Source organism: Felis catus, chromosome D1 (genome assembly GCF_018350175.1).
Source record: "Felis catus isolate Fca126 chromosome D1, F.catus_Fca126_mat1.0, whole genome shotgun sequence".
Lineage (NCBI taxonomy): Eukaryota > Metazoa > Chordata > Mammalia > Carnivora > Felidae > Felis > Felis catus.
The window spans coordinates 105,558,279-105,574,080 of NC_058377.1; the positions used below are offsets into that span (position 1 = coordinate 105,558,279).

The following is a 15,802-nucleotide window of genomic DNA, read 5'->3' on the forward strand; positions in this document are numbered from 1 at the left end:
ACTGCCCACCTCCACCAAAGTTGGGCACCCCCTCCCTGCCCCCCGCAGCGCACAACTTCCTTGAAGCTGCCTCCCCTTCCATGCTTGTTCCTTCCTTCTAAATGCCTCCCAGGATCTGCAATCCCCCGCCCCCTAAAATCTGACACTTCCCACCCCCAGTGCCCTTCCCGAGTTTGGGGACCCTTTACTGTGCTTCCCTGGAACCGCGTACAGACTCAGACTCCCAGACCCCGTTTGAGGCGGGAACCCCAGGATGCCTTCCAGGATCTTCCATGCCTCTTAGGCTGGTACCCCAGCCCCCAGCATGCCTTCCAGAGTCTGGGCCCCCTGCCTAGAGATTCAGGCCCCTGTGTCCCATTCAAGCGGACACCCTACCCCCAGCCTGACTCCTAGGAGCTGAGACCTCCCCACTGTGCTTCTCTGAGACTAGGACCCCCTTCAAGACTGTCAGCCGCTTCCTGCAAGGCTGCTCTCTCCCGCAAGGCTGAAATTCCCATTGAAGCAGCTACCCCTCCCCTGCCCGGGGCTTGGAACCCCTCCCCAACATTCCTCCGTGGGCTGGATTCCCCCCACCCCCAAAGGCTTTCCGGGGGCTAGAACCTTCTTGAAGTCGGCATCCCTGCCGCCAGCCACCTCTGCGCCCTGAGACCCTCCCAAAGTTGTGAATTGCATCCTGCCGGCCCTCTGAGATTCCTCGGGGCTGTTTCACCCACACCTGTCCCTGGAGCCCTGCCTCCTCTGGCCGTTGCTCCCCACCCCAGGAGTGACCTCACCCCCTCGCCTCGACCCTGATAGTACCCTCCGCGGGGCTGGGATCTACACACACCCTACAGTATTTTCTTCTACCCCTGCTCCCTGCCCACCCCCCCCCCCCCACTGTGGTTTTGGAGATCTGCTCCTGCATCTAACCAGACTGTCCTCCCCTCTTCCTGAGTAGCCTCTGCCCCTCCTCCAGGTCTGTCCCCCTCCTCCAGGGTGCTGGATTCAGGAGGGATGGGACAGCGTGGGAGGAGGAGGCAGAGGTGCAGGCTGACATCTCCCAGCCCACTCTGCTTCTCAGACCCTCACGGGAACATCTAGCCAGACCTTGTGCTCCTCGCCACCAACTCGGGTAGCCAAGCATCTGTCCCTGCCCTCTCTCCAGTCCCTAAGCCCACATCCTCCTCAGTGGGAACCTGCCTCTGGGGGTGGGGTGGTCCACGGGGCACCACGGTGCTGGGGCCGTCTGGCTGCAGAGCCGCGAATCGTGGCCCGAGGTTCAAGCCTCGTACCCTGATACCTTTGGTGTCCAGGAGGGAGAGAGGAAGGCCTTTCTTTGCCTTAGCGTCTCCCTCCTGTGACTTGGGGGGTAGCAGCCTTTGTCCACTCCTGCTTGCTGAGTCGGTGAGGACATCCCTAGCCCCGGGCCTCCTCGCTTCAGGGCTGTGGACACCCCAGCAGACCCGGACCCCAAGAAATCAGGCTTGGACTAGGTTAAATGGTTGATCCTGAGGTGGTTGGGCCACTTGAGGGTCCTAGGCAGTCACCTCCCAGGTGACTTGTTCTCTCTAGATGCTGTTCATCCTTTATGAACCCTCAAGGGGGCTGGAGGCCCCTGGGGAAGCAGGAAAGGGACATTGCTCCTTGCTTGGGGGGATTGTTTTGGGGGTGCCCTGAGCCGGCTAGATACCCTGGATGACCCATGGGCCAGCCCCCCCCCCATTGCTTCCTACAGGACCCCGTGCCCCAGGCAGAGGGGTGGGCCCCGCTGGCCCAGGCTCCCCACCTCCTGAGCCAAACTTTCCTTCCTGGCCGTGGGTGGGGGGTGGGGGCTGACGCCACAGCTCAGCCATGCGGCCGGCCTGGCAGGGAGGCTGTGCTGCTCCCTCCGGAGAGATAAGAGGAGACTCAAGAATGTCTGTGGGGAGCGGGGGGGGGGGGGGGGTGTGGGGCTGCCCGCTGAGGTGGGTGGAGGGAGCCAGGGGCCAGAGAAGTGTTCCCAGAGCCTGAGATGGGGGGGAAGGTGGGCGGGTGCTAAGGGTTAGGACTCTCCCTGGCCACTTGGGAGGGGAAAGCCTGGCAGGGATCAGGTGTTCCATGGTGCGTGGGGGACAGGCCCGAGTGTGCTCGTGAGTGTGAGTGTGAAAGCAAGTGAGTGTCGAGCATGTGGGTATGTCGTTCCTGAACTCTCGCACTTGGGGCTGAAACCTGAGTTCTCATCCTGGTCCTCTCTTGGCCTTGGTCACTCTCTGTGGACAGTGGGCGCGACGGGCAGGGTCTGTGCCTTCAGCTCTGGGCTGGAAAAGGGCTTTGCTGAAGGGCAGGGGCCTGTCGAGACCCCTTGTCTGACATCGCCCCTCTCTAGGAACACCCAGCACATGTCCTGGGTCCTGCCCTGTGCCGTGAGCCAGGCTGTGCCCCACCCCAGGGTGGTGGGCTGGGGGGCTAAGGCGCTTTGGGCCTCGGGTGGGAGGCTGGGACGGGGCGGCCCCTCCAGGCTGGTACAGCCGGGCCCCCGTGACCGCCCTGCTAATCCCCTAGAAGGAGGCTACGGCCGCCCGGATCGGCGGGCACAGGGCCTTGCAGAGAGGGGACCCTCCAGGCAGGATGCACTGGGTCCCGGCAGGTAACAGCGTCGCCTTGGCAGGTATATTCCTCTCATCCTGATCGGGTGGGGCCTTGGGTTCCCAGAACCTAGTCAGGGACAGGGCCAAGACAGCATCAGCAGGTCCCGATAGAACCTTAGAGGCTCTGGGGCCAACTCGGCCCCTGCCGCTGAGAGCTCTGTGACCCTGTGCTGAGCTCTCACCCTCTCTGCGCCCCTTTTCCTCATCTGCCAGACAGGAGGGGGTGGCAGGGAAGGTCTTGATGATACTTTCAGATCTGCTGAGCCTTGTCTCCCAGCCCTGGGAAGGAGGGATGTTTTTGAGCATACAAGGTGGAGGGTGCCGAAGTCTGGTTCCAGGGGCACATCCCGCCCCCCCCCCCCCCCCGTCCGCCACCTGCCCGGCCCCAAAACACAGGTGCTGTGGAGGAAGCCTTACAGACTGAGGGGAACTGGGCTTCCAGGAGGTGCTGAAAAGACCTTTGTAAGGCTGGGGGACCTCCACTCGGCCTCTAGAGCCCCACAAGGGCTGGAGGTGGGAGGCTGGGTCTCCACTCCTTCAAGGCCCGATGGGCGGCTTGGGCCGGTGACTTCCCTTCTTTGGTCTCATGTCCTCTCCTGGAGTAGGCAGGTGGATTGGACCAGAGCAGGGGCTTCCGATAAGGTTCTTTTTTTTTTTTTAAGTTTTTATTTATTTATTTTTGAGAGAGAGAGACAGAGACAGCGAGCGGGGGAGGGGCAGAGAGAGAGGGACAGAGAGAATCCCAAGGAGGCTCCGCGCGGTCAGCGCAGAGCCCGATGTGGGGCTCAAACTCACAAACTGTGAGATCATGACCTGAGCCGAAACCAAGAGGCCGACGCTTAGCCAACTGAGCCACCCAGGTGCCCCCCAACGAGGTTCTTTTTAGCCACCGAACAGAGACAAACTTGTGGACTCCCGATGCACAGGGGGTGGGGGCGGCTGGGCTCCCCACAGCCCCCCAGAGCACCAGGGTCCTGATCTGAAAGCCTCTTGAGGGAGGGGCTGGCACGGGTCCCCTTTCCCCGGGGCCAAGACTGCAGCTCCGAGAGGAGGGAGTTAGCCAGCATTAAGCAGAGCTGATACCAAGGACCACCCCCCCACTCTCTCCTCTGCCCCCAGGGCCTTGGGGGAGGAAGGGTGGCCTTCCTGTGGGGACCAGCATCTCTGCCTCCAGAGGGCAGGAGGAGGCCACGGGGGAAGGCCACCTGACGACTTTTGGGCAAGGACGCCCACCCTCAACAGGAGTCTGGGGCAGAGGTGGGATGTGTCATTGTGTGGCGCTGCGCCCCATATCAGCCTGTCTGTCTGTCTGTCTGTCTCTGTAGTGCACCAGGGAGGAGGTGGATGGGGGAGGCAGCCGGACCCCTGATTGTCAAGAATATGAGATGGGGTGCCTTCTGAGTCTCCCTGGAGCCCTCTGAAGGAGTCCCGCCCCAGCCCTACCTCCCCAGCCCCTGAGTCCAACCAGAGGGGAAATAAATAGTGGGGGGTCTGACTCATCCCCGTGTCCCCAACACCCAGTGCGGGGCCACATGGGCCCGGCAAGGGAGAGGGCAGGAAATGTTCTCAGGGTCATTAAAGGCCACGATGGCTATGTGAACAAAGGCGGGTGGGGGGTGCACCCCAGGACGCCAGCTCTCTGGGAGGGCCTGGGGTCAGTGTGGGGGGGGGGAGGTGTGGGGGGGGTGGGGAGAGAAGCAGGACTTTCCCAACCTGCTTGCCTCAGGGCCTCTCCTGAGTCTGGGGACTTGGCAGAGTGTCCCTTGGGGTCTCAGGCAGGGCCAGAGTATCTGGGGGAAAGACAGGTGTCTCTGGACAGAACAGCCTCCTCCTAGGGACCTGGCCCCCACTCCCTGACTCCCAACGGCAGGACTAGGGGGTTCTGGCAGCTGAGGCTGCTGGGTAACAGCCCGGCAGGACTCTGATTGGCTGCTGCCCTTGGACTTTGCCCTCTGATAAGAACGGGGAGCAGAAATCATTAACTGGATCATTAACCGGGGGTGGCCCTGCCCTACCCAGGCTCCCTGCCCTTTCTTCCACCTTCTTCCTCATCACGGCCCCCTCTTTTGGGCCTCAGTTTCCCTCACAGCCTGGGTGTGTATGGGGGGGACCTCGCCTCCCCTATGAAAGTCTTCAGCCCCCGCTGCTCCTGGGTGTGGGTAGCCCCCAGGGTTAGGGGCAGGTGTTGGGTGGTGTGATGGCCTGATGCACTCACTGGAGGGGGGCGCTGCCAGGGTCTGTCGCTGGCTCCGCTGCCTGCCCACCGCCCTTCTCCTGGGCTTGTCACCGCACTTCTTTGTGCCTCCACTTTCTCATCCTTAAAATGGGAATGCACTTGGGGTCACACTACCCACTGCTCAGGGTTTCTGTGGGGACCGCGGCAGCCTGGCTTGCGATTCTTGTCCCAAGGGGCTTGCCCAGCCGAGTTCGACAGGCTCACTGTAGGTATTCTGCTCCCCACTTTGAGGATTTGTCGATTCACGCGCGGGCGTAGGTCGGTGCCCCACCTTGGGCCGGGGCCTGTGGCTGGCGCTGTGTGCTTTGGGGAAAGCCCCTCACCCGTTCTGGGCCGCATCTTCCAGCCTCGTTGAATGCACTCTGCACGCAGGGACCCAGCTTCGTGCAGGTCTGGCGCTCCTTCCAGCCTCCAGCTGGGGCCCCACCCTGCATCTCGGAGATGGGGAACTTGGGCCTTGGGCTGGCAGGGAGGGGTGGGGGGGGATGGAGAAGGGGCTGACTGTCCTTTGTCTTTGCCTGCCGCACCCAGGCCGGAGGTTTTTGCATAAGCTGCTTCCCCGGGAGTCCTGGGGCTCTGTGGGAGTGGAGCGGTGCCCTCTTATTTCTGAGACGGAGGTGCCGAGGCAGGAGAGGAAGGAGACGGGTCAGGCTCGCTCGGGGTGGCCGCAGCAGGGCAGAAGCGGGATCCTGGGTCAGGAGGCTGTCCTCCAGAGCTGAGGTCCCTGACCCACTGCCAGTGGCCGGGCGAGGTGACTTCCATTCAGCCGCTTGACCTCTAGGGCCCTCAGAGTCCTCACGCATCCGGTCAAGGCTGTGTGACGCAAGCCGTGAGACCCCACGGCCAAGGCCTGGAGGGGGAGGGGAGGGAAGGGCACGACGCCGGCTGGGATGGGGGCAGTGGGGTCCAGAGCCTCCCCTGGCCTGGCATATGGCTGCTCCAGCGCGTCCTGTCCTCCGCCTGCCTCCAGCCTGCATCAGCGGGAAAACCCTGTCTCTGTCGGACCTAGGGCTCTCCAGCCCTCACACTGTATGGCCACAGCCTCTGTCCCTCCATGGAGTTTGGGGACCCTTGCTCCCTTGGGGCCTTCTCTCACTGCCCTCTTCGCCATCTCAGTCCCTGAGCTGTCTTCCCCACTCTGTGGTTCTCCCCCGGGCGGTCTGTGGCCTGGGGGAAGGGAGGGGGCAGCTGGGAGTCTGTGACACTGAGTTGGCTCTTTTGGATCTGGTTCCAGCTAGACCTGATCGGGAGGGGGGTTGGCCTGGGCCTGCCATTGGGTCAGTGAGCGCTTGTGTGCACCCGTGTTCAAGTCTGGGAAATGTGCTAGTATGTGAACATGCACAGGCATGCTCATGCCTCAGGGCCTTTGCACTGGCTCCCTATGGCCCGGAATGCTCTCCTCAGATGTCCACGTGGCTCACCACCTTCCTAGCTCTTTTCAGCGAGGCCGTCCCTGACTGTCCTATTTAAAATTGCAGCGCATCCCCGCCCTCCTGCCATCCCAACCCCCTCCCTCCGCTTTATTTTCTCCATAGCGTTTGTCACCTTCTAAATGCTACGGGTTTTTACCCATCCAGTCATCTGACTCTGCCTCCAGAATGTCAGCTCCTTGTGGGCAGGAGGTTTTGTTTTGTTCATTATCATACCAGAGCCAAGCACTGTGCCTGACACATGATATATGCTCATTGATCGTTGGAATGGATGAATGAATGCACATGTGGAGCCTGCCGGCGTGTGCACGTGTGTGTCAGTATGAGAAGGGTAAGCCCCCGTGTGTGTGTGTGTGTGCGTGTGTGTGCGTGCGTGTGTGTCTGTACGTGATCATGTGTGCGCCACTGGGCCCTTGGGCACACACCTGTGTGTGGGACGTGCTGGTGTGTGAATACAGATGGACGTGGGTCACTGGCCTTCCCCCCAAGCTGCAGGGTCTCCACTCTGCTTCTGTGGGGAGGGCCCTCCCCAGCCTGCCGGCCCTGGTCCCTGTGGGAGAGGGATGGGGCCATCGGGTGGGAGCTAACTTGGCCCTGTAGACTCAGGGCTGGGGGTCCCCAGAGCAAACTGAAGATCCCTGGGGACCAGTGTGGGTTCCCATACATAGAACAGGTTGCAGCTTCTGGGCTCAGTTCTGTTGGACCTGGCTTGGGAGCATCTTGGGACTGTGAGCCTTGTGTCGACCTGAGGACAGGGTGGTAGCCCGTGGCCCGTGGGGACCAAGGGAGAACATAGCTATAGCCCAAGGGTAGCTAAAGATTCCAGGTCCCCTTCTGCATTTTTTGGCAAGAAATTGAGAGGGAGTAAAGGCAACTTTGGCTCAGATCGAAGGACCTGATGGCAGTGGCTTAAGAGCCATATCCTTATCATTCAGCCCCAAGCTAACCGGGGACTTGATGCAAAATGCAAAGGGTGGCTTGCAAAATCAAGCATCTGACCTGAAGACGTTGCGTGTGAGAAGGCTCTGGTCATAAGTTGAAGCCTGAAGCGGGGACGGCTAGCAGTGAGTGTATTCATCACTGATCATATTAATAAAGATAGAAAGTTCAAACCAAAGGAGGTGAGAGCCTACTGTGCCCGGTCCCAGAGTGAACTAGTTTGGAGCATGTTGAGTAACTTAGTCAATATTGGGATATAAAGTGACAGTACTGGGGGCCCTCTGTGATTGAGGAGGGGCTGCTGGGGCAGACAGGCGGTCACAGAAGGCTAACCCGCCGGGGTGGAGGTGGGGGGCTAGAGCCAAAGTCTGGAGGCTGGACTTGGCTCTGTATGCACCGGAATATCAGCGGACGGGTCATGGTTCAGAGGGACTCAGGAGGAAGTTGGAGGCCCCCCCAGAGGCTCTCTGGAGCAGATACGCAGTTAGGAGGGGAGGCATGGGGGGAGAGGGGTACAGCCTGGGCAGGAGAGGAGAGGGGAGCCCCGAGAGAGATGGAAACAACAATGAATGATATTTGAGGAATGGCCTCCGGGAGGGAAGAGCTTTTCTACCATCTCGTCAAAGACTCATGACTATTCCGTGATGCGGGGGTCCCTGCTTCACTTGAGAGAGAAGGGAGCTGAGACTCAGGGAGGTCAGCTCACTTGCCAAGGGTCCAAGACAATGAAGGGGGACCCACATGAGCAGCTGGGCCTCCTTGACCTTAGGAGTCCCTTGGGGCATCATGGGGGTGCTAGGGTGAGCAGTCCCCTGACCCCTTGCCATCCCGGCTGCCAGGCATCCGCCTGGAGCCAGGGTGCCCTCAGATTCAGAGGCCTGGGATCGCTCCTCAGGAGCATGGCGGGGACAGGCTTGGGTCTTGGCCCCTGTCAGCCCCAGGTTCTGATCAGCTAGGCCTGGCCAGCATCCTTAGGCCCTGGCCTCCCCTGCCCACAGCCACGTGGCCGACGGGATTTCCGCCATGTTTGGGACATGAATTGACAAGTGCCCCATTGACGGCTGGGGGGGAGGTGTGGGCAGGGCACAAGCCTCCCACTGTGCCGGGTCCCCACCCTCCCCCGTTCCCTGGGACAATGGCCGAGACTCAGCCAGCGGCCACAGCTGGTGGGGGGGTGGTCATGAGCGGGAGGAGGGGGGAGAGGGAGGGGTCCAGGGTGGGAGACCACCTGGGCTCCCCACACCCTCATCCTGCACCTGGCCTGTATCCCCTCGGTTCTTCTGCCCAGCTGGGTGGCCTGAAATCGAGGAGGAGAGAAGAGGGGAGGGTCTTTTCCCCATAGTCCCTATTCCCAGCCTCCTGGGACAGGGCAGTGTCTGGCTCCTGTTAAAAGCAGGTAATAAAGGGCCTAATTAATGAGAAGCAGCTGGGGCGCATAGCTCAGCAGGGCAGGGGCGGTACCTGGAGCCACCCCCCCCCACTCCCGCCACCGCCACCATCTAGCTCTGGACCCTGAGCATAGCGCGGCCGGGTAGAGGTCCCCAGCGGCCGGCAGGCCTGGTTCTATCTAGTTCTCGCTTGCCACTTTGCTCACCCATTCCATGGACGTTTATTGCATGCCTACTGTATGCTTAGATGCTTATATCCCAGAGAGGCAGAGCAGGGCCGGTCTCATATCCCAGGTCCCACGCCTGTAGGCCAAGGGCAAGGCACTTCTCCTTCCTGAGCCTGCTTCCTCATCCGTAAGGTGAAGAACAAGGAAACCACCTCTCCTGTAGGGTTGTTTTGGGACTTAGACGTGAACCGTATAAAGTGTGGGCAGCGGGTGGGCAGTGGACGGACCTCTGCCCACCTGTGAGGTCTGCACTAGGCAGCAGAGTAAGGAGCCCAGGAGAAAGGAGGCCGCCACTCAAGAGAGAGGGAATCAGAGGTGACCTCCTGGAGGAACTTACATTTAAGCCCAAACCTCAGGGGCGCTTAGGAATGCACTTTCCTCCAGCAGAGGAAACAGTATGTGCAAATGCCCCAGGCCGGAGAGAGGCAGAGGGTTTCAGGGTTAGGAGATGAGGCTGTAGGCGGCAGGCAGAGTGGGGGGGTGGGGGCTGCCTTGGATCTCAAGGAGGGCTCTGGTTTTCCCGAGCAGTGGGAAGTTGTGGGAGGGTTTGATGCTGGTTTGGGACCCGGTGGTGCCACTTTCGGATGGTGGGGTCCTGGGCAGCCTCTCCATCCCCCAGGGAGGACTTAGGATCCGCAGGAGGGGGACTCCCTTAGCTTCCTGCCTGGCAGGTATCTGTTGTTGGCTCCAGAGTGTTCCAGGGCCCTTCTGGGAAAAGGGCGGGGACCCCCAAGGATATTCTGATGTCTTTCTCCTGGGTTCCTGGGGGCCTCAGGAGTCTCTGGGCTCTGGCAAGCCCCCACCCCCACCCTGCCCCAGTGGCTCCCTCCTCCCTCCTCTGTCCTCCCGGTCCTCCCGGCCCCTGGCACGGGAGGGTCTCTCCTCCCCTCAACCACATCTGGTTCTCGTTAGGGTCTCCCAGGATGCCTCTGCCTGAGGCCCCCCCCACCCCAAGGGAGGTGGGCAGGAGGATTAGGGGTGATTAGGAGTTCTCCTGGCCAGAGGAGGGGGAGGAGGGCGCCTGGCCTATTATAAAGAGCAACACCATGACTCCATCACCCCATCATTCACTGCAGATTCCAAGTTCAGTCTCAAAATCCTGCAACTTCAGCAGCCAGGGCCGGGGTCACGCTTCAGTGCCCCCTCCCTCCCCGTCCCTTGAGGAACCCCCCAGTCCATCAGGTGGGGCAGCCCAGGGTGGCCAGGAAGTCTCAGTGACCACCAACCACACCGTCCCCCCCCCCCCCCCCCCCCCCCCCCGCCGTGGAATCAGGCCCCTGTGCCTGGGTTTGAATCCTCCCTGCTCCCTGCCTTGGGCAAGACACTTGACCTCCCTGAAAAAGGAAATGATGCCAGTAACGCTAAGTCTGCAGGGACGATTGGTAGATAAACCCGACAGTGCCGGGACCCGGTAGGCGTTCGGTCCGCACGAGCCGCTGGCATTATCATTGTCCTTTGCCATCATCACCGTTCCAGGTCGGGAGGGTTAAGAGTAACGCTGCACACAGAGAAGCCGCGGGATGGCTCTCATATAATAAACTCCTGTGATTATTAATGTCCTTCGTTCCACAAGTGCCTGGCATACAGCAGGCATTCAATAAACGGGATCTTCAGTTAACGGGGAAGGATGGGGTGGGGGCTGGCGCGTGGACGGGCATTCTAGAACCTTGATGTGCAGACTGGTCACTCCCAGGTTGAGAAGCTTCGCGTGCCCTGGCCGCACAGGGCCCTGGATGGCCATTGGCAGTGCTTGCTGGGTGTCCCTGGTTCCCAGCTGGGTGAGCCAGGGGTGGGGGCCAGCAGGAGGGCCTGTCCCAGGCAGCGCGTGACTCCTAGGAGGGCTTAGCCACTCATTAATCACCTAAGCGGGGCTCAGCATTCTTGAAATACCGGCTGGGGCCAGGGAGGGGCCTGGGCCAGGGGCTCCTGGGGACCCCAGGGCTCTGGGGACTGGGAAGTGAGGACAGCCACTCGGTTTGCTGAGCACCCATTATATGCCAGGCACCTTACAGACCTTAACTTGTTTCATATTTGACCCTGTGGAAGGTTAGCTTTTCATGGCCCCATTTTACTAATGAGGAGACTGAGGCTCAGAGAGGGTATGTGACCTGCTCAAGGTCACGCAGTGGGAAGGAAGAAGGCCGGGAATTGTTCGTGGATCTGCCTGAACTGTCCCCAGGGCTCGGCATGAAGTGCAGACCCCAGGCTCGTGGCTCCAGGGGCCTGTGGGAGGGGCATCTCCTGCCTCAGTGGGGCTGGCCAGCCCAGGTCAGCAGTGTGGGTGGGGCCGTCCTCCATTATCGGGGTTGACGCATCTCCTACGTCAGCCCCCTTATCACCCCGCCCTCCTGCTCCCCCCCAGCAAGGTGACCCTGGGAGGGGAAAGGCCAGCGCCTCCCCCTCTCCTCTCTTGCTTATGCTCAAGAGCACTGGGTGCCTTTTCAGTGAGTCCCTCCCCTCTGTGGGGCTGGGGCCAGGAGGGAGGGTGGTGTAGGAACAGAGCTCTGGCCGCCATCATTCCCTGCTGTGAGCCCAGGCAAGCCCTGCCTCTCTGGGCCCTCTGGAACAGCAGGGCAGGGCTAGGCCCCCCGGCCCCTGTTTATGGGGGTGATGAGCTCTACAAGAGGCTGGGCTGGGCACTTCAGATTCCAGTCCCCACTCCCTGTCTATCTGCAGCTGGGGCTTGATACAGAGGCTCCCCTGGCCCCATAGACCCCCCCCCCCCGCCCATGTGTGGTCCAGCCCAGCCATGCCCACCAGCTGGGCCATCTGGAGGGGGGCAGGACAGGACAGAATCATCGAGTCTGGGTCCAGTCATCAAGGGTGGTGGGCATCCGCTGGCACTCAGTTCAGGAAAGTACCTTGCTTCCTCCTCATAGCACCCCCTAACACCTTAGGACGGTTACCCCATTTTACAGACAAGAGGAGGGACTTGCTCATGTCACAGGAAGTGGCTGGTCTGTCCCAGGTCTGTGCTCTGGGCCCCTCCCCTCCTCGGACATGCCAGGCAGCCTGGTGGGTGAGGGGAGGTGTCACCAATGCGATGCCTCCTGGAGGGACGTCAGGCGGTGGACATTGAAGGACTCTCCCCCCTCCACCTGCCACCCCCGAAATCAGATACACAGATGGGGAGGAGCCTGGGGGCATATGGGGTCCAGCCTGCAGAGAGCTGGAGGGGAGGACCCAGCTGGACCCCTCCCTTGGCTCACCTCTGCCCCTCCCCTGCAGGCCACGACATCAATGGTGCCCTGGAGCCCTCCAACATCGACACCAGCATCCTGGAGGAGTACATCAGCAAGGAGGATGCCTCTGACCTGTGAGTGGCCCTGAGACGGCCTTGGCCCCACCCCGCCCTCTGGCCTCCGCCTTTCACCTGGAAGGTGTCTGAAGCCTGCTCCCCCTCTTTTCCCATCCACTGACTCGGCTGCCCTGCAGGGGGGGGGCGGCCTGGGGAGGGGTTGGGGGCCCGGCTGGCGCTGAGCTTCTTCCCTTTTCTACAGCTGCTTCCCTGACATCTCTGCTCCAGCCAGTGCGGCCTCCTACCCCCACGGGCAGCCGGCCATCCCGGGCTCCAGCGGGGGCCACCACCTGAGCCCCTCTGGGGGCGGACCCTCCCCGGGGCGCCACGGCCCCCTCCCCGCCCCGAGCTACAGCGCCCCGCTCAACTGCAACAACAACAATGCCATGGGCACTGCTCCCAAGCCCTTTCTGGGGAGTTCTGGGCCCCCCATCAAGGCAGAGCCCAAGGCTCCCTATGCCCCAGGGTGAGTGAGGGGCCAGGCTCACGGGGGTGGGGGGCGGGGGCAGTGGCTTCGGGCCTGGGAGGTGCTGGCCCAGGCCTGCCCTGTGGGTGGGTAGGTGAGGTGGCTGAGGAGGGACTCACGGCTTTGTTCTCAGGCGCTGGGCAGCCACAGAGGACCCTGAGCAGGGGAGTGATGAGGGCTAGAAAATTCTCTGACAGCTGCATCAAGAGGGGAGGGAGGGCGTGAGCCTGGAGGCACCGCTGTTTACCTCCACTGATACACGCAAGCACACACATGTACACACACAGGGCACACAAAGTCCCCTCACTGGGCCAGGCCCATCCACTCATGCACTTAGCTACTGCGGCCACAGGGGGTCGGCCGATGGCACAGATATGGTACCTGAAGCTCCCCCGACCCAAGCCAGCCTCCCAGGCCCGTTCTCTCCTCTCTCCGAGGAGTCCACGCCAGCAGCCTGACCCAGGGGCTCAGCCTGGGCCTGGCTGTCACCTGGCTGTGTGCACGCGGCCGCCAGCCCACAGACACACTCTCGTGAGGACAGACAGGAACGTGGGTCTCCTGGGTTCTGCAGAGGGGCTCGAAGAAAGTTCTGGGTTCCCCAGCCTGGCGCAGGAGCAGGGGACCCTGTCTTTGGGTAGGCGATGTGTAGAGTGCTGGGGGCGGGACACCATTCACACAGCCTGGCTCTTCCTTCAGCCCCACCATTTCCAGCCTCTGGCTGGGTGACCCACAGCCTCGGTCAGGGCCTCAGTGTCTTTGCTGTAGAACGAGTTCAAAATGCTTTCCCCTCCGGGACTGTGGAGATACGGGGAGGAAGCACGGGGGACGTGCCGGGGCGGGGGTGGGGGGCGGTGGGGGACCGGAGCTCTCCTGGCTTGCCGAGGGAGGCAGTGGAGGCGAGCTGCCGTGTTTGGGGTTAGCTTTTGCCACAGCAGGGCAGACATCTGCCGCGAGCCTGTCCCGATGCCCAGACCCTGAAGGGCAAAGACTAGGAAAGGGAACTAACGCGTAATAAGCACCTGCTGGGTGCCTGTCGCTGTGCCCTGTGGCTCTGTTTGCGGAAGCTTATGAACGCTCTCCAGGCACCAGCTCCCGGGGGGACCCCCAAACCAGCTCGTCTGGCGGTAAAGATCTGTTGCCCCTCAGCTGGATGCGAATGGCACACCGGGGCCCTTCGTCCCGGGAGAGAAAGGGCTCGCCCAGAGCTGCACAGAGACCATGTGGCCCGGGCTGCTCCAGGGAGGGACCCAGGGCTTCTCCCTGCCCCTGCCCCTGCCCCTGCCCCTTCTGGGCCCTGTTCTAGGTGCCAGGCAAGACAAACACGTCCCTCCTGTAGTAGATCCCACGGCCTGATTGGAGAGAGGGTTGTTAATCAATAAATCACCAAATCGAGGACTCATGAGCACCACGAAGAGTTATGAGGAAAGAATACAAGGTCCCATGGACTTGGGGCGTTTCACTGCAGGGACCAGAGGGTGTGAGAGACCTTTACACATTAGAGAGACCGGGGGCCATGGTCAGGGGAGTACAGAGAACAGGCAGGAGATGGGGGTCGCAGGGCAGAGACCCCAGTCAGCCCTAGTGGCCTTGAGGGCTACCGAGAATTCAGCCCCTATGGCCTTTTGGGTCATCCTCGCCTAGCCTGAGGGGTTGGGTGGGTGGCTCGTTCAGGGGAGCCTGAGGACTCTAGAATCAGCCCAGGGCTGTGGCCATGAGGGCTCGCTGCCTCAAGGCAGCTGCCTGGGCCCAGTGGCGGGCAGTCTTTCCAGATGCGGGGACCAGGACGGCCAAGGAGCGGGATCCCTGCTTGGCCACAGCCTCCCCTCAGCGGGCGAGTGCAGGGCTCGCGCAGGACGTGTTGGTCTCTCAGGCCTGAGTTTGTTCCTTTTGCCTGAGCCGCTGATAAAACAGAACCTGCAAGAGAAAAATAAACCCAGGCCTGGCGGAGCTGGCTCCCTGCCTGGCCCACACCTGCCCATGGTGACCCCCACCGAATCTCTCCGGGCTTAGCCCCCTGGAGCCCCTTAGAGTTTCTGGAAAGTGGGGCTTCAGCGGGTGTGGGAAGGAGGAGCCGGCCTGGCCTCTGCATCTGGGAGGAGTCCTTGAATCCCTGTGCCCTCACCGGGGACCTTGGCTCCCGGTCCCCAAGTGCCCAGTAGGTCTGAGGGGACGCCGGGTGGGAGGAGCCCGAGACCTGCTGCCTGAGTTCAGCCCCAGGCCCTGCCTGGCAAGGCAAGGTGGCTGGTGCAGAGAAATTCCCCTGAGGGCGGGAGCGAGGAGACCCCAGTGCCTCCAGCCTCTAGGGTCTCTGGGACCCTGCCCCACGGAAGTGCTGCCCGCCCAGCAGCCCCTTCCTCCTGCTCCTGCAGCACACTGCCGGACTCTCCCCCAGACTCGGGCTCCGAGGCCTACTCCCCCCAGCAGGTGAATGGTGAGTCCAGCGGGCACCGCCCTCCCCCTCTGGGGTTTGGGCAAGTGGTTGGGGCGGCCTTATCGGGGAGGGAGGGAGCGAGGGAGGGAGGGGGCCAGCGGCCGCCCAACAGGCCCAGATTATCGCTGGTCAAATACTCCCCGGCGCTGGCTATTGTTTCCCCACGGGCGGGTGGGGAGCCTGGCCCTGCCTCTGAGCAAGTGTCCCTGCCGGTGATGCCACCCGCCTGCCCGCCTGCGCCATCATGGACGCGCCCTTCGGCGGTAAGTGGACGGCTGGGGAAGGCTGTGGGTGCAGCCTGAGTACAGGCGTCGCCGGCCGGCAGGGCCCACCTCCCCCTGGGGGGGGTGCCAGGGGTGCAGCGGCCCCCAGGTGGCCAAGAACAGAAGGAGCGCGGGCAGCCTTCTCCCCACAGCCCAGAGAGGGGTCAAGAGTTCTGTTTATCTTACCAGAAACATTTCTGGAATGCCTCCTGGGGAACAAAGGGAGCTGGGGGGCTGGCCCCTGGGAGCCCGCTGGAGGGGCTTCCCGGTGGAGGAGGGCTGCCGCAGGACTGTGTTGGGGGTCCCGAGAGACTTCTCCCGGAGGCCCGGAGGAAGATGAGGCCCGAGAGGGGGCTGGGGGAGCACCTTGGGATGTGGGCCCTCCCCAGGGAGGGCAGCCCGGTCTGGGGGCAGGACCCCATTAGGACGGGGGGTGGTGGTGGGGGGGGAAGCAGCCCGCCCCCTGGACAGGGTCTTGTCTCCCTGCCCAGGCCTCTAGTGGCCAGCCTCTAGGCTGC

At 62.2% G+C, this 15,802-nt stretch overlaps 1 protein-coding gene across 1 annotated transcript in view; it reads left to right on the top strand.

The window, feature by feature from the left end:
• Window positions 1–15,802, top strand: part of MYRF (myelin regulatory factor) — a 33,787-nt gene that overhangs the window by 394 nt on the left and 17,591 nt on the right. Inside the window, 3 exon segments of the mRNA XM_023239916.2 lie at window positions 12,055–12,142; window positions 12,327–12,590; window positions 14,960–15,021. Coding sequence (XP_023095684.2) covers window positions 12,055–12,142; window positions 12,327–12,590; window positions 14,960–15,021 — 414 coding nt within the window.